Source organism: Amia ocellicauda, chromosome 10 (genome assembly GCF_036373705.1).
Source record: "Amia ocellicauda isolate fAmiCal2 chromosome 10, fAmiCal2.hap1, whole genome shotgun sequence".
NCBI classification, from domain to species: domain Eukaryota; kingdom Metazoa; phylum Chordata; class Actinopteri; order Amiiformes; family Amiidae; genus Amia; species Amia ocellicauda.
This window is the reverse complement of record NC_089859.1, coordinates 16,668,140-16,692,422: the sequence shown is the minus strand read 5'-3', so window position 1 is coordinate 16,692,422 and position 24,283 is coordinate 16,668,140. Positions and strand designations below refer to the sequence as shown.

The 24,283-nt window shown below is 47.7% G+C and overlaps 1 protein-coding gene across 1 annotated transcript; it reads right to left on the bottom strand.

The window, feature by feature from the left end:
• Positions 1-1,981: 1,981 nt before the first annotated feature.
• On the bottom strand, positions 1,982-22,861 carry LOC136760043 (MORC family CW-type zinc finger protein 4). The gene is made up of 17 exons (XM_066715280.1): positions 22,744-22,861; positions 22,509-22,581; positions 20,037-20,169; positions 13,664-13,888; positions 12,655-12,795; positions 12,368-12,527; positions 10,210-10,338; positions 8,914-9,033; positions 8,700-8,803; positions 8,436-8,609; positions 7,607-7,729; positions 6,771-6,848; positions 6,409-6,448; positions 4,890-5,035; positions 3,940-4,594; positions 2,481-2,773; positions 1,982-2,298 (listed from the first exon to the last, which is right to left on the bottom strand). Exons 1-17 carry the CDS (start codon positions 22,780-22,782, stop codon positions 2,148-2,150), a joined length of 2,784 nt encoding a protein of 927 aa, XP_066571377.1. The 5' UTR covers positions 22,783-22,861; the 3' UTR covers positions 1,982-2,147.
• Between the last annotated feature and the right edge of the window lie 1,422 nt (positions 22,862-24,283).

Sequence of the window (24,283 nt, the reverse complement as noted above, 5' to 3'; positions counted from 1 at the left end):
GTTTTTCTGAACAAAACAAGCCTATTTGCAAAGAAATCTGATTGAAACCGAGTGATCTGTGACCATCTGAATGAGACCCCCCCAGCAGACTACGCGTTTACCCCCAGGCTCTGAATGACAGCGGGCGACATGGAAATGGTAAATCTGATGTGTTTGAGAATTAAATGCGCTGGTAGCCAAGAGAATAAGCTTTCAAACGCTGTGCGCATTGTAGGAATACAGTTTAACTTCTATGCACAGGAGCTGTGCGTAACACTGCCAAATAATGCTTAAGAGGGTGTAGGAAGTAGTATATAACTCTGAAACATACATTATTTTTCAGTTTTTGGTAACCTAAACTTCTTCAATTTCAATTAAAACTGGAAAAATGGAGGTGTTCTAAAACTTTTGACAGGTAGTGTATATATATATGTACATATAAAACTGACAATAAATTACACACACAGGAAAAAAAAAGAATGTGCATTAAAATACTATTGCTCTGCTTGTGGCCACTATACACAGAGCACTGTAAGTGAGCACGGCTACTGAGAGCGGAGGGGGTGTGAGGCAGGGAATTCTCCAGGCAGAATGTTCAGGCGTAAACAAGCTTTCTGGACACAGTGACTTAATAATGGCACTTAACTGGGATTCTCATATATACATGTCAAAGTCTCTTTGCTGGTCCAACTGCTCACAATGATGATTATAAAAGGGCAAAGAGTTACACCATTTGCATTTTGTTTACAACAGTCCTTAAAAATATATTTTTTAAATGAGAGCAGGCTAAAAGTGATGATAAATCGATAACACAGAAAGGGGGGACTTGGCAGTGCTGGCCATGCTTGCTGTGCATTTCAATTCATTTTTGGAAGACCTCCAAAAATATGTTCTCATTGCGAGTCCCTTAAAAAAAAAAAAAACATATGTCTGAGCAAGACTGTGTTTCTCTCTCTCCCCCTAGCTCACTCTCTCCAGCAGGAGCTTTGCTGTGTGCAGGGCAGTGGAGCTCAGGGCTGCAGGTGTAGCAGGGCTGGGGAGGTGTGCAGATTCCTCGGGTGGGTGTCTGTGCCGAGGTTCCCCCCCCGCTGTCCCCCACTGCACCTCTCCTTCGTTACAGCTTCTGCACAACACAGCTTCTGCCAAAACCATCTCCCCCCAAAGTGTCGGGAAGCACACAGACACTGGTGACAAATCCCACATGAATAGGGTACAGTGGGATTCCTTAGCCGAAGCAGGCTTGTGTCCACCTCCACAGCAGGGGGGGTCCTGGGTGCAAGTCTGGGGCGGGGGGGAAGGCCACCAGGGTCGAACAAGTGAATCCTGACTTAGGGGTGGCAGTCGGCACTTTGATTTCTGCTTGCCATCATAGCCCTGGCCATACACAGCACAGCCCTCCCCAGCCCACACTGGACACATGCTGCAGACAGACTTGCAGATTGCTACAGATATCAATAGAAACATGCACTATAAAATCTAAAGCTGTGGGACGAACCTACAACCACCGTCTCTGTTGGACTGTCCCAGATCTTGTGTGCTCTTGTGTGATCTTTCTCCACTTAATTAAACCATAACAGACACACAATCCTCCACTCTACTGTACAGTAGCCTACCTTGCACTACACTACAATACCCCATCCTACACTACACTGCAGTACTCCACCCTACTCTACGTGATCATACACCACAATGCACCCCGCTACACCGCACGCTCCGCACCGCAGCCTTGGGCTGGTCAGCTCTGTGGGGTTATGCATTACGGACATGCGCCAATTAGGTCATGCAAAGGGTGCCGTTTGAGGAAGTGGCCACTAGACAGCAGGCAATGCAGCCTGAAGCTGCAGGGGGGGTTCCGCGGAGAAGCGAGAGAGTGCACATGCTGTGGACTGCAGTCCGAGCGCCCCAGTGACCTTGCAGTGAAAGAAACAAAAGAAAAAAAACAAATAATACAAAAACAAACAAACACACAAATAAAATAAACACTCCATAAACACAGATAGGATTGTGTGACACAGGTTTTTGTTCTAGAGGAGCCCGAGTGGAGGGGCAGGTCTACTGATGCAGAGGCTGAGCATTAAGTGGTGCTCGGACAAGAGTGGGGCTGGGGGAGTCTCTTTGCTCTGCCCCTGGTGGTCAGGAAGGGTTCAGGCCCGGTGGGTAGGAAGGGGTCAGATCCTGTTGGCCTCAATGACCTGCCCCAGGATGTTGTCGATGTCACCAGTGTCCAGGCTGATGCCCTGCAGGTCCAGATGGGGCAATACAGAGGACAGCAGGTTCACCACATTCTGCCGCAGGGCACGAAGGCGATCTAGAGCAATGCTGGGGGAGGGAGAGAGAGAGAGAGAGAGAGAGTGAGGGAAGGAGTAGAGGGGGGGCAGTATGGGGTACAGATGCTCCAAAGCGATGCTGGGGGTGAGAGGGAGTGAGGGAGGAGAGGTGTGTGGAGGTACCTGTTGGCTGGGCCCTGAGTGGGGGGTACAGGGTGCTGTGAAGGGCGGTACCTGTCGGCCGAGCCGTGGGGGGTGCTGGTACTTTGCTCGCGGGTGTCGCGGCGGTGGTGCAGACTGATCTCGGCCTGTCGCAGCTGGCCTTCCAGTTCCCGGTTCTCCATCCGCAGGCGCTCCTGTTCGGACCGCAGTGTCTCCAGCTCGTGGTACTGGAAGTTGGCGTACTTCTTGCCCCAGTAGATGTCCTCACCTGCTCCCGAGGGGGGGGTTCGCAACAACAGCACCTCCTGCTGGCTCTTCTCACACTCCTCCTGCAGCCGCGTCCTCTCCTGCTGAAGCTCCATCACCTGAGCAGCACAGCACAGTGTCCGTAAGACTACAGTTTTGTTACACAGCACAGGGTCAGTAATACTGCAGTATTCACACACAGAATAGGGTTAAAAAAGAATTGGGTCACACTGACACACTGAATAGGGTCAGTATTTACACACAGCACAGGGTCAGTAATACTGCAGTACTGACACACAGTACAGGGTCCGTGTCATCATTATAATAACAGTAACAACACAGCAACATGGCACAACACACAGCTGGAGATCTGGTTCTGAAACTGCCACCAGTGACACAGCAGTGACTCTGACTTTCAGGTAGTGGAGCCATAGACTGGTGATAGGACTGGGGGGTTATATTTAACACAGTTTACTGTTCCAGACAAATCCTGGTTTATGTAATTTAATAAATAGAACGGATGGCAGACTGCACAAAGGAGCAGCAGTATGTGCCGGCCCAGACACACCTGCCCACTTTGTAGGAGTCTGAAAGTGTCTGATCCACTCAGCCATTCTCCAGTACAGGCTGACCGGCTGTCTGAAGGCCAGACTTGTCGCTGGTTGGGGGAATTTTATTTGGAACAACAGCCAAAGAGTGCTTCCCTGTGACCTCCCAGCAAACTTAATTAAAAAACTCAAAATCAAACTGCAAACATCAGCATGCAACAGTATTAACAACAGGTCAGTAAACCCACCACACACTGCAGCTGCGACACACATGCTCATGGCAGGGGGGAGGGGGGTTCCAGTTCAAACACCTTTAAACTGACCTGTGGCGGCTTAAATCACATGCTGAGTAACTACCATCCAGACGCAGGTGAACAGACACACCTCCTACTCCACTCCACCCCTGAAGTGCAGCCCCAGATCATTGCAGTTTGTTATCTAGGGCAGGCAGTGTTCGGCGAGAGAGCAGCTCAGAGGCTCACTGCAGGCCGAGCTGGGCAGCACTCTGTTCCCTCCTGCCCATCCTCCAGACCATCAGGCGGTCAGGGCAGTGGGAGGCCTGTGGGCAGGGAGCTGCAGCTCAGACTGTTTCATACTGACAGCCCAGGCAGCCAGTGAGGCCAATGGCACCGTATTGCTACAAACCTCCTGCTATTACCATCTACTGTAGAATATTGTGGTCAATACAGTGAAATTGCAGTATATCACAGAGAGAGCCAGGCCTATAGTATAGTTACCTTCAGCTTGTACTTGTCCCTCTCCGCAGACATGACCACCAGCTTCTCTGCCGCCTCCGTCAGCCCCTGGCTCAGCAGCTCCCTCTCCTGGGTGACCTGCTGGTACAGGTCAGTTATGTGCTCCAGGCTCGGGCTGGAGCTGGGGCTAGGGGAGGGGCCAGGCTCTGCTAGAGGGCTCCGGGGCAAGGGAGGGGTGCCCAGAATCCCACGCAGCCGGTCAGCCTCCCTCTCCAGCTGAGCCACCCGTTGGCACAGCGTCACCCTGTCCATGCCCTCAGCACAAATGCTGAGGGGGGGCGCGGGCCTGCGCAGCTCCCTCTTGCCTGGTGAGGGGGCGGGAGCTGTGGGTGATGCCAGTGGCTTCTGGGAACTCCCGGTCATTGGGGGCGTCCTCCTGTGCTCCTGTTTGACAGTGACTTCGATGGGGTTCTCCTCCCCATCATCTTCCTCCTCATCCTCCTCCTCATATCCATCCTCCTCCACCTGCCCCCCCTCCTCTTCCTCCTCTTCCTCCTCCTCCTCCTTCTCTTCCTCCCTCTCTTCCTCCTTCTCTTCTTCACATTTGGCCCTGGGGTGGGACAGGGCTGGGCTCTCTAGCCCTGCGCAGAGCTTTTTATCTGCACTGCACTGCCTCCATGGGGCCTTCCGCTTGTTGCTGCTCAAGAGACAAGGGAAGACAAGAAGTCAGACTCAGCTGCTGATGGTGGCCGTGTCAGGCCAGCCACGAGACACGCCCAGCGAACAGCGCACAGCCCTGGCACAACAGAGTCCAAACAAGCTGCAGAGATGCATTATTTCTCTTTCTTTCTACAATGTGCTTGGCTGAAGCAATCATCATGAGCAGTTGTTTTGCACTGTGAAGACATAATTCCAGTCCTACACTGAGAGCCTGTCTGTGTTTAAGCGAGCAGCAGCGAGACCATCAGAGAGGGAGGGAGAGAAACTCAGACCTGCACACTGCCTGCAGGTCCTCCTCGCCACAGGGGGCGCTGTACTCTGATGTCTGTTCCTCCTCCTCCTTCTCCTTCACCTTCCCTGTGCTGTGATTGGAAGGCTCAGACATTCCTCTGGCCAGGCCAGGCCGCCTCTTCGCCTCCTGAAATGTCAATCAAATGCACAGTTCAGCCCAGTGTCTCCCAGCTCTGGTCCAGGCCCCAAAACCAGTCCAGGTTGTGGGTCCAGCTCTCATTCAGTCTAAATCTATTGACTCTTTGAATCTCGTTCTCATATAACTCCAGCAACATAACCCTAGTTTTCTCAGGTCTAATGAAGGTGATGATTTAAAGAGACTTCTATATAATATCTGCTGGCCTCTGGCCCTCCAGGACTAGGTCTGAAGGTCACTGCAGTAAAAAGGCTTTGACTGCTGTAATAATAATAATTGTACTGGGACTTAAAGTGACTGTGGGGAACTATATTATCTGAGCACAGCTACTAATCTATGCAAGACTTTTGTGTTTCATTGGGGGGGGGGCTTGGGTCTCTGGCACTAAGGTGGGAGAGACACAGTGAACTCTCTACAGAGCAGTCTACTGCACATCCCCTGCAGCTGCACGAAAACAGACCCACTTGGGAACACAAGACAAAGGAGTGAGGAGCCGGGAGACCAGGAGACAGAGATAAATAGAATAAATAGGCAAACAGACAGGGAGACAGAGACACCATGCAACCCAAGACAGGTTGTAAACATGAGAAATCCCATGTTGCTGGTTAATCTGCTGAGAAACGATCTATTCTCAAAACTTCATTCAGCCCGTTCTTCAAGGGAGTCGGCTTCGGTGTTTCATATTCACAGTGTACACTCTCGCTATGACTTGCCAGTTTCACAGTGGCATCACTACACTGTGTGCATATAAAGACTGCCCACAGAAACAGTGCTTTGAGGGCCAAATCTGCACAGCACCTCCCAGGCACCCACTATGGTAGAGCACAATGGTATGGCAGTCTGCGCTGAAGCCACATTGAAGGAGGGGGTAGGCTTGTGTCAAATCTGTGTAAAATGCACCACAGAATCACAAGGGGGAGGGAGGGGCTGCTCCAATAATGACAGTATAGATTTAGCCTGACCACAGTTCCCGTCAGGCCTGCCTCTCTCACATTGTCAGCAAAGGTGCTAGTGTGTGTGCATGGGTGATCGTGTGTTTGTGTGGGTGTAATTGTGCATGTGTACCATAGTACTGCTGGGGTGCAGGAGGGTCAAGGGTCAAAGGGTAAGAGGAATAACACACAGCAGGTCAGATCACTTTTATTCTTCTCCAACAAAACGAAAAACAATATATACAAAAATACATTCAGTAAAGCTAAAATCTATGTGAGTGTGTGATTGTGTATGTTAGAGAGAGAGAGAGAAAGAGAAAAATAGAGAGGTGTCTGTTTGTGTGTGTGTGTGTGTGTGTGTGTGTGTGTGTGTGTGTGTGTGTGTGTGTGTGTGTGGGAGAGAGAGAGTGAGCGTTCCGGCTATACACCCACCTCCAGTGACCGGCTGCGTTTTCTGTCCCAGGTGGGGTCCCTGTGAATACAAACAGATTGGTCACAAACAGGATTGAAGAACCCCGCAAACACACCACCCTGTCTAGAGAAATAAGTTGTCTGCAACTGAATTCACACCTCCTTCTGATCTCACTCACCACCACTGCCTAACCACAGCTTCACAGGAACACATTCACTTAGTCACACACCAGCTGTCTCTCTGTCAGACACACACCCACCCACACACACCCACACACTTACACTCACTCACACTTACTCACACCCACACATGCTCACTCATTCACTCACTCAGTCACAGTGACACACAGACACTCACTCTCTCACACACACAGAAAACCTACTGTTTTTTGAAGGTCTTCTCATAGCTGGGTGTCAGCTCGTCCTCACTCTCCTCTGGGTCCTCTGGAACCAAGCAGCTCCTGGAACATAGCAAACAAGCATCAACAACAGCAGAGTCCTTGAACTCCTTCCGGCGCTTACTCAAGACACATCTTTCAGACAGTCCTTTTAATCCCCATTAGATAGCACTTCATAGCATTTTATCATGCTTCTTGCGTTATTGATTGATTTCCTCCTTGCTCCCTTTCCCGTAACCCTTGACTGTACCTTACATCTTGACGGCACTTAGCTTTACTGTCCAGGATGTATGTCCGCGTTTACTGTACTTTACTGTATAAATTGGAAGTTGTAAAATGTATTATATCTTGAATTGTTTTGTTTAATGTAAATTTGAATTTGTAATGTTTGATGCATTGTTCTGAACTGTAATCTTGCACTCTGTATTGCACTTTTTTTATCTGCCAAGAAAAAAATAAAAAAATAAATAATAATAATAATAATAATGCCACCACATGCCAAAAACACAGCAACACGTGCCAACTAACACTCCAGAGCACAGCAACATATGTGAACAACATACAAGCAACACACCAACAAAATGACACACAATGCCTCGCACATACCACCAACACAGCACACAGCAACACAGAGTGTTTCAGTTAATGCCAATTAACTAATTAATATCTCAACTGGAATGAATACCAGACATGACTCGGCCCAGGGAGACTGGGGCTCTATCAAAGCACTGTACCAAAGGACTGCCACCCCCCTCTCCTATGCCTTGGAGACAAACTGGACTTTCCTGTCTTGCCTTGGACAACCTGTGCTGTGCCCTCACCTTGACCTGGGGTCGGGGTGCAGGCTGCAGTTCCAGCGCTCGGGCAGAGACTGAGGCGACATCCACACTGGCATCTTCCTCCACTTCAGACACTCCTCGCACTGCACCCAGCGCTGGTCAGGGCTGAGACAGACAGGCAGACAGAATGAGACATACCATACTATGGTGAGACAAACATAATATTCTACTGTGCAGACAGACTGTAAGAAAGACAGATCCATAGTTAGATAAGGGAAAATAAAAATAAACACACACACAGACAAAAAGACACACACACAAACAGTTCCTGACGGTTTGGAAAGTTCCTGCTTCTCCCTCCCCATGGCCTGGGGCTGGAAAATTGTCAGGTCTGAGAGAGCACTGTAACCACAGAGAAGAGCCCAGGCCATACACTTTCTCCTCTCCTCCACCCCTCATGCCACCCAGAGCACTGAGCACACTGACAGAGACAGGGAGAGAGGGAGATAGAGAAAAAGCAGAGAGAAGAGAAACAGAGAGAAAGAGAACAGCGGGAGAGTGAGAGAGAAAGAGAGAGAGGGAGAGAAAGCACAGACCAGTGCTGACACTCCGCATTCACTGGATTGCGTAACCGGGCATGCCCTGGATAAGGGCGTCTGCCAAGAAATAAAAATAATAATAATAATAATAATGACCTTGACAGCCAACACACAGGAACATCAGTCACAGCCCTCCTTCAGTCAGACACGAAGTCAGTCAGTTGTTAGGGTCACAGTACAGTGACACCAGAACACCCGAGTAATAATCTGTTGCACCTCCACGATATCCTACTGCCTCTCTCCCCCTCTCTCCTTTGCACACACACACTCACTCAATCTCCTCTTCCTCCTCCTCCTCGTCCTCCTCCTCTTCCTCTTCCTCCTCCTCTTCCGCCAGCTGTTTCTCCTTCTTTGCCTTCGCCCGGGCTGCTTTCTCCTTCGCTTTCTTCTCCTTCTTCTCTCTCCAGTAGTCATTCAGCTTCATGCCCAGAGCTGCCAGCGTCAGTCTGCCAGATCAACCAAAAAGTGAGCACAGAGCCCACCAACAGCCTCGTCCCCCCCAATCATCCAACAAAAAGACCCCCCTGGCGCTGTACCTGTACTCCTTGGTGTATTCAAAGTCCTGTTTGTTGTGTGCTGGCTTCAGGAAGTTGCACTCGATGACCCCGATGACACCGACTCCTGCCCCACGGCTGGTGGACTGCAGAATAAATAATAATTAGTACTATTATCATTATTCCTGAGGTATTCTGTGTCGTTCGCTGTGATTTTGAGTTAGTGTGTGTATTGAGGGGGGCGGGCAGATGTTACCTTGATCTGGCAGCCCACTTTCTCGTAGGACTTGATGAGCCGGTTCTTGTGGTACATCATGATGCCACAGTGCTCCCTGTTCTTGCAGTTGAACCCGAACGTGATCTTCACTCTCTTGTTCTGGGATGAATCATTAAGGAAAGAGAGCCACAGACAGACACACTGACACACAGGCACAGACCAGATACCAACACAGTCTGACACTCTGACACACCGACACTCATTGAAGCACTGATTACATACTGATATACTGAAACGCTGATACATATGCATAGTGACATCAATAAATACACTGATACTGTGGCTCATCAATATGCTGCGTGCTGTGTGAGTGTATTTGCCTGCGATTTGAATGCCAGAAGCTGTTCCCAAGGTTGCAGCTCACTGTCCTGCTCCCCTGGGCCCCCTATGCAAACCAACGTCATTAGACAACACTGCTTTGCAATGGAAAACAAAAACATTCAAATTACTACTGGAAAACAAACACTGGGGAAAATACACAACCACAGAGCAACAGAGAGAGGCAGTGCTATTATATTTGGGGCACTAAATGAAAAATACTTTGCCCCCCGATCTGAATTTCAATTCAACATATTTTTTAAATACTGATGTGCAGAGGACATTAAGAGGGCAGGGTCTTGACCGGGTGGGGCGGTGCGAATTGAGGACTGATTTCCGACTTGGAGGGTGGAGATAAGTTATCGTCAGTGGGCCCCAGACACCCCTGCCCCCCACTCGACACGTCCATGTTTAAAAATGTATTTACTAAAAAATCAACAATTGACTATAAAACACCAAATATTGTTCATCCCACATATGAGGGGCCCCCTGGGCATTCCCGGGGCCCTAAGCAACCACTTAGTCTGCTTATAGCTGATGCAGGCCCTGGAGAGAGGCAGAGGGGGAGGGGGGAGGGAAATGGGGACACAGGCAGGGGGAAGAAAGAGAGCAAGAGAGGGAGGGAGAGGGGGAAAGAGGAAGGGCTGCAGAGAGATGGGGAGAGAGATGGAGAACGAGGAAGAAAGTTGGCGGGAGAGTGAAATGGATGGAGACAGAGAGGTAAATATCACGGCGATATTACTATTGAATCCTATTCAAATTTAAATTTGAATTCCAATCAGAAAAAGAGGAAGGGAAAGAGGAAAAGACAAACAGAGTAAGACAGAGAGATTTCCCCTGCCCAGTGGACAAATTAAAGCAAAGGGAAAAGATTGTCTCCCCAACCCCCCAGAGCCAGCCATAGAACCACAGACCCCGACCACTGGAGCCCCCCCACATCACTGTAGTCATGGATACAATGAAGCTGGGTTTGTAGACGTCATTCTCAATGTTGGCCAGGCTCTTGGCCACCAGCTTGGACTGGACTTTCCTCTGGCGCAAGATGATCTGGGTGCGAGGCTTCAGGTACAGAATGCTGCAGTATGCCTGCAGAGCGAGAGGGTGAGAAAAGAAGGGTGGGATAGGGGTTGCTGAGGTCACACACATCAGGGAAAGCCCAAAACCACAGACCTGCCCAATAACTAACTAACTAACTATCAATTAACTATCAATTAATACACAGAAAGCAGCAGAGCACTCCAGAAGTGCAGCACAGGTTCTAGGCTCTAGAAGGCTTCTGGGATGAGGTTCTGAGCTGCATGCACTCTGCCTAGCAACAGTCAGCCTCAGGCAATCAAGTGTGGGTTAAACACGCACAAAGCAAGGGCAGGGGCCTCAGACAACACAACAACAACAACTACACAACAACTGCAACAAAAACGCTTCCTTACTTGCAGTTCAATTGCTCACTTATACAGACACACAGACACACACACAGAATGGTGTAGTCTCTATACTGCCACTACTGAGAGAGGATGTTGGGGTCTCTGAAAGCGAAAGTGCTTTATCACACTGTGCTTCAGACACATGAGCCGCATGTCGCCACACGCTGTCTGCTGTGAAAGTGAAAGACAAGCAGCAGCAGCAGTCCAGCAGGCCTCCTGTTCTCTCTCTACACTCGCTCCCTGGGCCCCCTCATTGCATCCCATGGTTTCTCCTACCACTTCTATGCTGATGATGCCCAGATCTTCCTGTCTTTTCCCTCTCATCCCCTCTAGCATCTCTTCCTGTTTGTCTGCTATCTCCGCCTGGATGCACTCGCACCACCTCAAGCTGAACCTCTCCAGATCAGATCTTGTTTTTCCCCCTCTTCCTCACCTTATGCTGATCTCTCCATCTCGATCCCCTTGGAATCCACCACACTCTCTCAATTTTCTTCCGCCAAAAACCTAGGAGTCATCCTTGATCCTGTGCTCTCCTACACTCGGCACATCACCACGCTGACACGCACCTATAGATTCTTCCTGAGCAGCATACGCCGAATCCGTTCCTTCCTCACCGACTACTCGACTGAGCTGCTCGTCCAGTCACTGGTCCTCTCCCGCCTGGACTACTGCAACTCCCTCCTGGCCGGCCTGCCTGCAACTACTACCCGCCGCTCCAGCTCATCCAGAACTCTGCGTCTCGTCTGGTATTCTCTCGATTCGCACACGCTACTCCACTGCTCCGCTCCCGCCACTGGCTCCCGATAGCGGCACGCATTCAGTTCAAGACATTGACCCTCACCTACCGCTGTCTCCACCACACTGCACCAAGCTACCTTCAGTCCTCGTCTCCCCATACTACAGCCCTACAGGGTCAGGGCTCCCCACTGCGGTTCTCCGGTGCCAGAAGACTAACTCTGCCTCCTCTCCACTCCCCGTCCTCCAGAGCCCGCTCCTTCTCAACCCTGGCCCCTAAGTAGTGGAACGACCTGCCCACTGAAGTCAAGACAGCAGAGTCCTTGACCTTGTAACGGCGCTTACTCAAGACACATATTTTCAGACAGTACTTACAATATTAGTCATTTTAATCCACTGTAAGACAGCACTGCTTCTTGCGTTACTAATACTTGCATTATTGATTGTTTTCCTCCTTGCTCCCTTTCCCGTTGCCCTTGACTGTGACCCTACATCTTGACAGCACTTAGCTTTTACTTTCCAGGATGTATGACCTCACTTACTGTACTTACCTGTGTAAATTGGAAGTTGTAAAATGTATTTTACTTTGAATTGCTTTGTTTAATGTAAATTGAGTTTGTAATGTTTGGTGCCTTGTACTTAACTGTATTCTTGCACTTTGTATTGCACTTATGTTGTAAGTTGCCCTGGATAAGGGCGTCTGCCAAGAAATAAAAATAATAATAATAATAATAGTGACTGTGTCTCAACTGCCCAGACTCCGAGTGTGGCTCTAAGAAGAAGTGGTAGCCAAGTCCCCTTGTGAGCAGCAGGCCCTGAAGCACCAATCTTTACTTTCTCTGTGTCCCCCACCTTTTCCCTCTACCCTTTCCTACTCCTTCTCCCTCTTCCTCTCACCCTACTATCATGCTGCCTCCCCCTCTTTCTCTCCGCCCATCCCCTTCCCTCCCACTCACCCTTAATGAGTAGTCCATCTCAGGCACGCAGTGGTCAGTCCTCATGGGTCCTGGGAACCTTTTCTTGGCTCCTGCCCCCGTCTCCTCAGGTCGCAGGTCCGGCATCCTGATGTCATACTTGTCCGTCTCGAAATCCAGCTCTGGCTTCCCATCCTTATTCCTAAGATCAAAGAGAGAGGAAGAGAGGGAGATGTAGAAGGAGAGGGAGAGGGTGTGTCTGTGTATGTGTTTGTGTGTGTGTGCATGTGTGGACATGTCTGTGCATGTCCATGTGTGTGTGTAGGTACCTGCGGATGTTCCAGATGACGATCCTGGTGCCCTTCTTGGTGGGGATGCTGTCAAACTGCTGCAGCAGGTCCTCCTGTGAGCTGAACAGGGAGTGGGAGAGGATTGCCTTCAGGCTGGCCACTGAGTCCTCCGTCACAATCGGGTTCTGTGCAGCCGGGGGCGCGGGGTTAAGGACAACAACCTCAGTACTGCCACACCTGGGTGGTAGGGGGCTTGTTGACAGGAAACAGTTTATAATGTTGGAGAGAGACATTAAAGTTACACTGAAGTATGTACTGTAAGCTTGTAGATGAACTGAACGCACCCATTTGGACACACTAATTACATAATCAAATCACGCTGTGTTGAACTTTCCCTTCGCAGTTTAATAACAACTTCCTGTAAACAAAAGTCACCGCAGTAAATTTTAAATCTCTGACGACTATTCATTTACACACATTGAAATCATTCTTAACATAGCTAGCCTATCTGTACAGTGTTTGCTACCTACACTTGAAAACGCCCCCCTTTTTCCATATGGCTTTATGTGATTGAAAAGTGTCCAGTGCTCAAATACTTACTGGGTACTTACCATATACCACATACCACTATATTCATACTGAGTATTTGGACGTACTACTAATGGTGCTGTAATATTTTGACATACTATTTAGTATGGTAGCTTGCGGTTTTGGACGCAGCCTGTATGAATCTGTTTGTGTGTGTATGTGTGTGTCGCTGTGCAACAGCAAAGAGAATGAAATAGAGCTAGTACTAGAACTCGTACTACTACTACTACTAATTAATTATACTTTTACGACTACTACCAAACACTACTTATACTATTACGAGTACTACTAACAAACACTACTACTACTAATTACAGTCTTACGAATCACAAAACTACTCATACCACTTCCAATTCACAGTAATATTACTACACCAACTGCTATAACTTCTACTCCTGCTACTAGATTATTGCAAACCATTGCTCTTCCTCCTCCCCTCCTGCAGGGGGCAGTGCTATGGAGGATATTATTCTGCTGGTTGAAAGGCACGATGGGCACAATGACAGCCTGTGCCTTAATGCTCTCCAGGTAAGTCTGTGACAGCAGCCCCACGCTCAGGCAGCCCCCGTTCTTGGTGAAGATGAGCGCGTCCTTGCCCAGGCGCATGGACCCTGACTTGAACCCGTTGCCATACACACCGATGGGCTGGTGCGTCTTATTGGAACCCTTGTCCGTGAAGCCGAAACTGCAGCACAGAGAGAGAGATAGAGGGGAGGGGAGGGGGAGGATTGAGTTTACTGTGTTCGTAATGGTGACGTTTGTTTAATCTCCACTCACACACATAAATAATGTTAATATATATACACATACACATACACACATATACAACCAAGAGAGATAAAGAGAGAGTGAAGGAGATAGACAGAGAGATACAGAGGGACACGCAGTACCAAACATAAACACACACACACCCATATGTTAGCAATTAGCAAATGATGACACCTTGAAAACACACCCCTATGGCCCCACCCAGCTACCCTATTACATTACTCGATTTCTTAGCAGACATCATTAGCACCCAATCAAATGACAGTGAAAGAGTGGCTGTTTCACAGCTGCGGAAAAGATATGGGGGTTGAAATCGAGTTTTAACAGCACATACTGTGCAGCACAGCTCCACAGCACAGAGACACAGCATGCCAGCACAGCAGAGACACAGCACACCTGCTCTCCTGTTTACAACAGCCTCACACACCCACATAAACACATCGCACAAACACCCAGATGCACACATACACCCCCCCACACACACATACCAACAAATTGCACACACACACACACACACACCTACAGACATGAAAATAATAAATAAAGGAATCCACTTTCTTTCACAGCTTGTTGCGTGTTAGCTTCAGATCAGATTACAACAGGGCTCCTGGATAAGCCGCTAGTCATGTGCTGAAATTTCAGCTCATCCGACTGCACTTTCTGTGCGCGCGTGTTTTTTCCTGTTCTTTTTTCTCATCAGTGACGACTTCACATGCTCAGGGAAACACAGCCTCTACGATCGAGAGCTGGGAGAGTACACATTCCTGCCTGTCCTGTGAAGAGCGGCACCCCCCCTAGTGCTGTGCCCCCCCTCTAACCTCCCCCCTGCCCCTGTAGCCCGCAGCCATGCCCCTCCCTTGCAGTGACTGGTCAGCTGCAGCCATGTCTGAGAGGCAGGCAAAACACAAAGCTCTCAGCAAGGAGCATGCACAAACACAGCAGGAGGGAGCGAGGAGTAAACAGTGTAGTTGCAATTCCACTGGGGCTTGCAGGCGTCGCAGAATAACCCCAAAACCACAACCTGAGACAGGGATGCAGAGGTGCAGAGGTGCAGAGGCGCAGAGGTGCAGAGGGCCCCTTTCTTGTGGTGCCAAACTGTCTGGTTTGGTCATGCTTGTGGCAGCTCAGTCAGCCATGCGATCACCTCCAGACATTTCTTGGAGGAATACAGGAAGTCGGCTGTAGCTCTATGGCTGAGGCAGTCAGATCCTGAAAGGGCTGAGCTGACACCTGTTCTGTTCTGTGGCGGTGTGTGTGGCCACTGCTGCAGTGTCTCCCAGCCATGCGGAACAGCGCAGAGCAGAATAAACCTCCTCCGTCTGCCTGTATGAGAGTCAGTGTGTCTGTCTGTCTTCACAGCAGAGATATTAATAGCTTCTGGTTGTGCTTCTGTGGCTCTGGCTGTGACTCATCCTTCCTCACTCTTGTTCCTCTTTCTTTTTTCTTTTTTCTTTTTAATTCTGTGCAAACATTTCAGCTTCAGCAAGTGAATGTTTAAACAGATTAAAAGGCCGGGGAGAATGCCAGACTAACGAACTTAACTCAAAATCGTCCATGTGCCTGACACAACTCCTGATCTGTCCCTCGGAGAGACTGATAGAAGAGGGCCACTCTAAGAGCTCTACTGCTTCCCAGAGGCCGGCTGGTACAGCAGTCTAATCTTAAAGTATAAGGTGGGTAAATTCTATGGGAGTATTGTTTTCCTGCTCCTATGATTCAGCTGAACACTTTCGGACACAAAGAATCCAAAAAGGAGAAGATGCAGTATGGTTGGTAGAATTTGATCCTAAAACTCGCAGCCAGCAGAGGAAGCTGAAGTGAGACTATGGTCCTCTGACACTCAGAGGGGGTGATCCCAGCCCCTGACGTCCCTCTGTAGCCATTTCTCAGCCCAGTGATCTCACAGTGGGGTCAATACAACTGCAAAAACACTACATCGCTGTGGATCTCCAAACTCTGCTTTATGTCAACTGCAGTTCCAAAGCAGCGGCCCAACCGCCCCGTGAAGCTGCCTTACCCTACACTCCTGCTGCACTCCCCACTGTGCGCTGCAGCGCTGCAAATAAGGAGCTGTAGGGTATTGCCATAGGCGGCGGAAGGCAGGGGCTAACAGGGCTCAGCTCGCCCAAACAATCAGTAAATATATATATAAACTTTTCTAAATCTTTACCATAGTGATTCCCCCATAATTAAATCCCAAGGTACTCAAAAGCACCAGAGAGGAGCCTTGTAAAATACAGTGGCTGTGGATGGGGGTGGGACGCGGCGGGTGGCAGTCCACATGATTTGTGATGTATGCAGCAGCTGAGATTGATTTATCTACTTCAGAACAACAATGAGTCAGACATTACAAGAAAAATCGACACTGCAGAAATTATGAAGCTGTATTCTGCCAAAGCAAACAGGAAAGTTCTGCTAGAGTAGCAAGGTAAGATTATAGTTTTATTATTCTTCTTTTGTGTTTTGTTTAATTTTTTCTTATTGGGAACTTCAGATATAGGCCTACAGACAATACTGGTGGTATAAAGCTTTGTTTGGCTTCTGTATGTATAGCTGCAGCCAGTGTTCGTTGTATGTTTTTCTTTATGGTGTAACAGGACAAATCCCCAGTGGTGACGTGACGTCACGTTGCTACAATTTATGTTGCCAGCGCATTGACTCATTAAGCTAGTTTTAATCAGCCCCACTGAATAATTTCTTCTACCACCTATGGGTATTGCACACTTCTGCAAAGAACAGCCCCCCTCCAACACCACTCAGCTGGAAGTGAGCAGGTGTCACACTGAGGATAAGGACAGCAAGAGCCAAGCCTTCGGCTGCCTCGGGTCACTGCAGCAACACAAGGTTGGGGTTACAATGATACATGCAGCTACACACACATACACACACACACACACAATAATAATCACATACATTGAGACAAACACACATGCAAAAAAACATTTTGGAAATGACATGAAAAAACTAAGAAAACATTTTATTTACAGTTTATGTAAATGAAGAGAAAACAAAGAAATGAAAAAAGATGGACAACAGGATATGACTGCTCCTGAAGTCAGTTTTCTCTCTCCCTCTGTCTGTCTCAGTCCCTTCTGTGTGTCTCTCTCTCTGTGTATCTTTCTGTTATTCTCTCTCTCTCTCTCTCTCTCTCTCTCTCTCGCTGGTCAGAGGCCTGTTTCCTTTCTCAGTGTTGACATGCTAACCGGGTCTCAGTGCAGAGAGGAAGTGTGTGAGAGAGAGAGAGAAAGCCCCCCCCCACCACATCTGCCCCGCCCCCACCACACTGTGTGGTTAACAACTCCTGCAACGGAGGGGGGGCATTTGTTTGCGTCAGAGATGAGATAAACACAGCAGAGAGAGAGAAGAACAGAGCAACAGATCAGCACAGCACAGATTGTTGCTCCCCTCTTGCACAACACCCCGGCTCTCTCTCTGCGTGGGCTGGGCGTGTCAGCACTGTGCTCTCTCTCGGAGGAGGAAAACAAAGATTCTATCACCTGGCCGGACAAAGACCATGACAAAGCTTTGCAGCTACAGCTGTAGCTGGTGCAGTGACACCGCAGCCACTGAGCTGAGATCAGCCGTAGCTTGGTCATCATGTATATACACGGCAGTGAGCAGGCCTGGTGCATTTCGACACATCTTCCTGCCGTTCCCTACACGCCTCTGAAGCTGTTATCTGCGCCATTTATCCATATCTGTCTCTCAGCAAAATCGCATAGATCTGAAGACGGATTACCCATTTCATAATTAATTAATTAATTAATTAATTGAAGGACAGATCAGGTGATGCACAGTCAGTCAGTGTGCTGTGCCATAATCCTTAGAGCAGGGGTAGTGAATTATTTTGTGTCAGGGTCCAAATTTCTTGGTCAAGGTCTAGTCAAGGTCAAGACATAAGGGGAGAGGGGGGGGGGAGAAATCACACTCTCAAATGACTCTTTCCAACACACACAAACAATTCTGTGCTTTAATAATATGCCCCGTTGCTTATATTTAGAACATTCATTTGACAAAGTACAAAAATAAACTGTTTAAATAAATGTAAATATTAGTATTAAAATGGGTTCAGACCACTTTTAATTTTAATTTGTTAAAGATCATTATAGGCATGTAGAGAAACATAACAAACTTTTCCAGCATTTCGTGTCTTATTAGATTCAAGTCTTTACCATTTCCCTTTGCCCCACTGTGCACTGCATGAGTGAGTAATTCAGGGCGGGGGGTCTGGGGATCCCCCAGAAGATTTTGACAATTTGAGACCTGAAATGCGTGATTCTGAGTCATTTCGAAGTCAAAAAACATAACTATAAATCTCCATGAAATCAGGCAGATTTGGACTCAAACATATCTTTGCTTCACAACCACATATCACCAGCGAAAAATCACACATCAACTGACATTGTACACGCAAACTAAACGTGGTTTCTGGTGCTTGTCAATCACAAATCTATTTCAGTGGGTCTCTGTAATTGAAACTGGTGAGGATGCACAACTCTTCATTTGTGCGCTGTTAGAAATATGCGTCTTCATTGGAAATCAGCTGTTTCCGCCGCTGATGTAGGAGTTTCTAGGTGCATACAAGCTATGGCACCGTGCCCCCCCCGGCTTGTGTGTATGCACTTTTTGGAGGCGAGGTTGAAATATGTCCACACAACAAACGATCTGCAGTTTAGCTGTTTATTTATAGAAATCAGGAAAACAAGCTGAATAGGTTTTGGTTTTGTTTTTCTTTTGCTCTTGCCCCAATCCAGAATGTGTACAGAGTCACCAGAACCGGGAATCTGTGAGCCGTCAACTAACGAACTAACTATTGGGAACACAAGCTCTGTATAGGACATCGCATATTAATACATCACATCCCATTGGCTAATAACCAGGAAGGGCTGCTACTAAGTTCCACACAATAACAAGCACTGAGTGGAACAAACCTCCGTAACATTACATAAAAAAAAAAAATCATGATAATAAGTTCATTAAAATTATTCTCACGGTCCAGTCAAAAGCGTCTGGCGGCCCGGATTTGGCCCGCGGTCCACCTATTGACTACCCCTGCCTTAGAATGAAAAAGCAAGACTCTTTGAGAGCAAATCCCCTAGATCTATTTATATTGAATGGTTAGTATATTAATGACAAAGTAGTGTTGTGAAGAAGCAGGTGGAAAAGTACCAGGCCTAGTACCTCAAATATGTGTGAGTGGGTGTGTCTGTGGTTGTGGTGATGCATGCGTGATTGTGTGTGTGTGTGTGTGTGTCTGTGTCTGTGTGTGTGTGTGTGTGTGTGCATGCATGCGTGTCAAAGTGCTTTTGATTTGCTTTTTGTTTTTTTGCAGGCGTGTGTGAGCGAAGACACCTCATCATTGCCCTGGAGACCTTGAGTGCTTTTGTGGAACAGAGAGAGAGAGAGACATGCTGGGAGGAAATGGGACACACAAAACTTCGGTAGGAGCGGAAATGCAAAAATCAAAATAAACGTAGAATGGAGAAGGAGAGGGAGAAGGAGGAGGAGTAGGACAACAAGAAGCAGGCAACATGAACATCCAGAAGAGCGAGAGGGACAGAGTCTCACCCACACACACATACCCTCCTATTTGTTTGTGGATCTCAGCCGAAGACACGTGTGCGCTACATCCAGTGAGCACACACACATGGGCCAGGAATGGAAGACCTATGTAACGGGGCGGCCACACAGTGCCACATTGGTTCAGAATCAAACGGAAGGGCTGCAGGCCTGTCCCACGAGAGCAGTGTGTGTGTTGCAGCTAGTCCCCTGGGCGGCTGACATGGCAGTGCCAGCATATCTCCGTTTCTAACTGTGTGGTTGCGTTTATTGCTGCCAGCTAGGCCACTTGCAGAATGAAGGACCAACACGGCCTGCAAAGCTTTTGATGGGTAGATTCCTTTCACAGTGTCTTGTCACTGCACACACAGGCAGACAGGCAAGGGGGTGAGAGAGAGCACGGCGCACACGCACACGGGTGGCAGCTTCTCCACCCCACCCACCCCCCAGTCTGTCACTCTCTCTCTCACTCACTCTCATCCTCTTCCACTCTTGGCTCGGCTCACCTCAGCATCTTGTGCAGTTTGCTGGGGGTCATGCCGCTGCCGTTGTCTGTGAAGGTGATGCACAGCTGGTCCTTCAGGCTTTCCACGTCAATACAGATCTGCTTAGCGGTGACACCCGGGTCGCAGGCATTGTCTGGGTGGGAGGAGGGAGGAAGAGGATGGGAAGGGGGAAGAGGGAAGGAGAGGGAGGGGAAGGGGGTGAGGGAGACAGGGAATTAGAGAGAGCGGCAGAGATGAAAAAAACAAAAATGGATAGTCAGTTGGCCTTGAACACAGAGGAAGGGAGGAAGGGAGGGAAGCTGTCTCACTCTCTATCAACTCCTTCTTGTGGCGTACAGCTCTAACCACACAATTGCCTTCCTTCCCTCCCTCCCTGTCAAGTCGCTCAGCTCAAACCATTAGCCCACACTTCTGCCTGCTTCCTTCTCCTGTCTCTCCACTGTCCAAACCCTGGCCTCTCTTATCAGCTTGCTAACCCTGAGAACATTCAGAAGCAACACCACCAAAAATGAAACGATCGGCCTGATAGCATTCAGAGAGGAACTGAAGTGTGGAGCCGCCCCCACACCAAGGACGAATCCCGAAATATTGTAATCTCCCGAAGAACCGGGGAGAGGGAGAGGGAACGACGAACAGCCACTGCCAAAGACACCGGGGGAGGCTTGCTTGGTTTTCCTTTTCTCTTTCCTTCTCTTGTTGACTCTTTCTGCAGTGTGGAAATGGCTCTGTGTCAAGGGTTCAAGGATGCAGGGATTCAACAGCACTTTATTGGGGAGACGGAGTTGTATCAGTATTGCCAAAGCACTCATGCAAAAATAGTAAAGATAGTGATAACACGGCTACCCTGATAATAATAATAATAATAATAATATAGCATATTGGATTTCGAAAAGTATGTGAAATCGTTAGGTCTTAGCAAAGCTTGCGTAAGGCGATCTTTTTCCAACTGTCAACAAAACGAAACTAAGCTAACTGATGCATCGAGGCTGTGGCTTTTTGAAGAGAGAAAAAAAAATCTGCCTGTGAAGGACGGAAGTCAGACACATCCGCTGAGCTGAGCAGCCTGACAGCACTGAGCCTCTGCTGCTGCTGTAGTGGGTCCCTGCTGCACCCACCTCCTGCCACCCCACGTGGCTCTGTTATGATTACTTTGCATTACTTGATTGGACAAATAACGAAAATGCGCAGAGCATCATTGTTAGCCTCTGTGTGTGCGTGTGTGTTTGCACACAGAGAGACTGACAGGAACACTCAGCGCTTGGCGTCGTGTGCTGTTTACCGTGGGTGTCACAGGACGTGTCTGTTAACTGATCTCTGGTCACTTGTCGCCTTAAGTACAGTGGCCCCACCCAGCAGCTTTCCGCCAATCACATTGTGCAAAGTGTACCGAGCCGGCCGCCGATTGGCCCACAGAGATGCGGATTCGAGAAGCTGACCTGTATGAGATGTATGGCTATCAAATACTACTTATGCTACTCCTACTACTTAAACATACCGATTAAAAGCGTAGGAGACTTTACACACTTAAATGCTCCAAAAACGTATGTACCTTACAACAATATATTATTAATTTTCCTGTTTCTGCTACAGCTAATACCATTGTTTTTATTGTCTGAAGGCAAGTATCGTAACGGACACTGTCACTAATGTAAGGGAGTTATTATTATTATTATTATTATTATTATTATTATTATTACTACTACGTGTGAAGTTCACTGTCAGGTGCGATGGACATGCGCTCCTCTGCTCAGCGACAGTGCAACAGGTGCGCACTTCCAAAGTCCAAACGTACCCACAACAAACAGCCACACACGCACCCAGTGTCACACAACACACACAGGCTAACACACACAACACATCACATCATACAGGACACACGTACGTCCGCACTGTAAACATGTAGACACATACAACACGCACACACACCCGCACAGCCCCGCACAGCCCCGCACAGCGCTCGCCGCTCCGACGCGCAGCTGAGTGCAGACACGGGCAGGACTCTGCAACTGCCGCTCAAACTGCACTGAAATGTGGCTTCACAGGAAGATTTATTTTTATTTTTATAAAAAGCCAATAAATGAAACGTCATACACTGTTTAAAATAAATATATTGGATTTATATGTATCTCTCTGTCTCTCTCTCTATACATATGTGTATGTATATATATATATATATATATATATATATATAGAGAGAGAGAGAGAGAGAGAGAGAGAGAGAGATACATATAAATCCAATATATTTATTTTATTAATATATTGAAAGAGAGATTCTATTGAATGCAATTATTATATGCAAGCTCTTGTTCCACTCACCAGGCGCTGACATTTAAAAGTCGCATAGACTGAACCGCAGAAATAAAAAAGGAAATAGGGCTACCGAGGTAAGACGTTTACAGATCAATGTAAAATGTATTCAGAAATTAATCAAATAATTTTCCATGTGATTTTTGTCTTCCTATGATGTCTTACCTATAAGTTCTGCAACGGCGCTGAACGGCCAGGTGTGACTGGTGGAGTTACTGTGCAGGTAGGAAGGGCTCATCTGAATAAAAGACAGAGCAAAATATCACTATTATTATTTCCACGGACAGACAGATGTAGCTCCTGTAAAATTCTGAAAAATCTTCCAAATCCCCCTTTTTTGCATTTCTGAGTCCAGCTCTCTCCCTCGGTGCAGGGTTTGAGGTCTCGCAGCCGTACTCACGCAGCTCAGACGGATCCCGTGCTCGCTCAGCCTCGCCATTTTCACGAACTGTCACAAACATAAATAAGAGCGAGAGCGGGGATGCACACCCGGGCGGAGAGACACACAGCTCTAGGGAACGCGTTTTTGGTTTTTTCGTTAACTGGTGTTGTTTGGCACAAGGCACCTGCCGTACGTCTTAAATGCCGTACAGCATGGTGGCGCACTAGAAAATAACTTACAAGAGAGTCGCCCTGTTGTACGTTTGGAAGCCATCGACGCCCATATTGGTAAAGTTAACTGCGGCCATAAGTAATTGAATATGTATTCTCAGATTAATTAATTAATTAACACAAAAAACATTCCAAGGTTTGGAAACACCATTAAATTTATAATTTATTCGAAGTGATTGTAACTTGAAAAACCTTCCAAGGAAGGTTTTTCATGTTACAATTGCATCAATTTTGTATTTCTCTTGTTAATAGACATTTACATTGTGGTGCTTGAATACTAAAGCTCTAAACCACTAAATTGTATAATGCCCATTACTTCAATCAAATGAGTTGGATATAACACATTTCAAAACCATCATCTAAAGCCTTTCAATTGCCACTATCATCTCAGCAGGCATTGGAACAAATTAAATTTTAACTTTGTATTTTTAAATTATATGCTTACATTGATAATATATTATATTTATCAGTTATAAATAAGGGCATCTGCTAATAAATAAATAAATAAATATAATAATAGGTACACTTGCACAAAGTCAGGGATTTTGTAGGCATATAGTCAGGTGTATGATTAAACAATTATACCAAACAGGTGCTAATGATCATCAATTCAATATGTAGGTTGAAACACAATCATTAACTGAAACAGAAACAGCTGTGTAGGAGGAATAAAACTGGGTGAGGAACAGCCAAACTCAGCTAACAAGGTGAGGCTGCTGAAGACAGTTTACTGTCAAAAGTCAGACACCATGGCAAGACTGAGCACAGCAACAAGACACAAGGCAGTTATACTGCAGCAGCAAGGTCTCTCCCAGGCAGACAGGGGTTTCCAGATGTGCTGTCCAAGCTCTTCTGAAGAAGCACAAAGAAACAGGCAACGTTGAGGACTGTAGATGCAGTGGTCGGCCAAGGAAACTTACTGCTTACTTCCCTGTGGGGGATTTTGTCAGAATGAATGGTCTCCTCAGTGCTGAGACGTACAGGCAGATGCTTATCTATCATGCAATCCCATCAGGGAGGCATCTGATTGGCCCCACATTTATTCTGCAGCATGACAACGACCCCAGACATACAGTGACAGTCATTAAGAACTATCTTCAGCGTAAAGAAGAACAAGGAGTCCTGGAAGTGATGCTATGGCCCCCACAGAGCCCTGATCTCAACATCGAGTCTGTCTGGGATTACATGGAGAGAGGAGCAACTGAGGCAGCCCAAATCCACAGATTGGTTAGTTCTTCAAGATGTTTGGGCCGACCTACCTGCCGAGTTCCTTTAAAAACTGTGTGCAAGTGTACCTAGAAGAATTGATGCTGTTTTGAAGGCAAAGG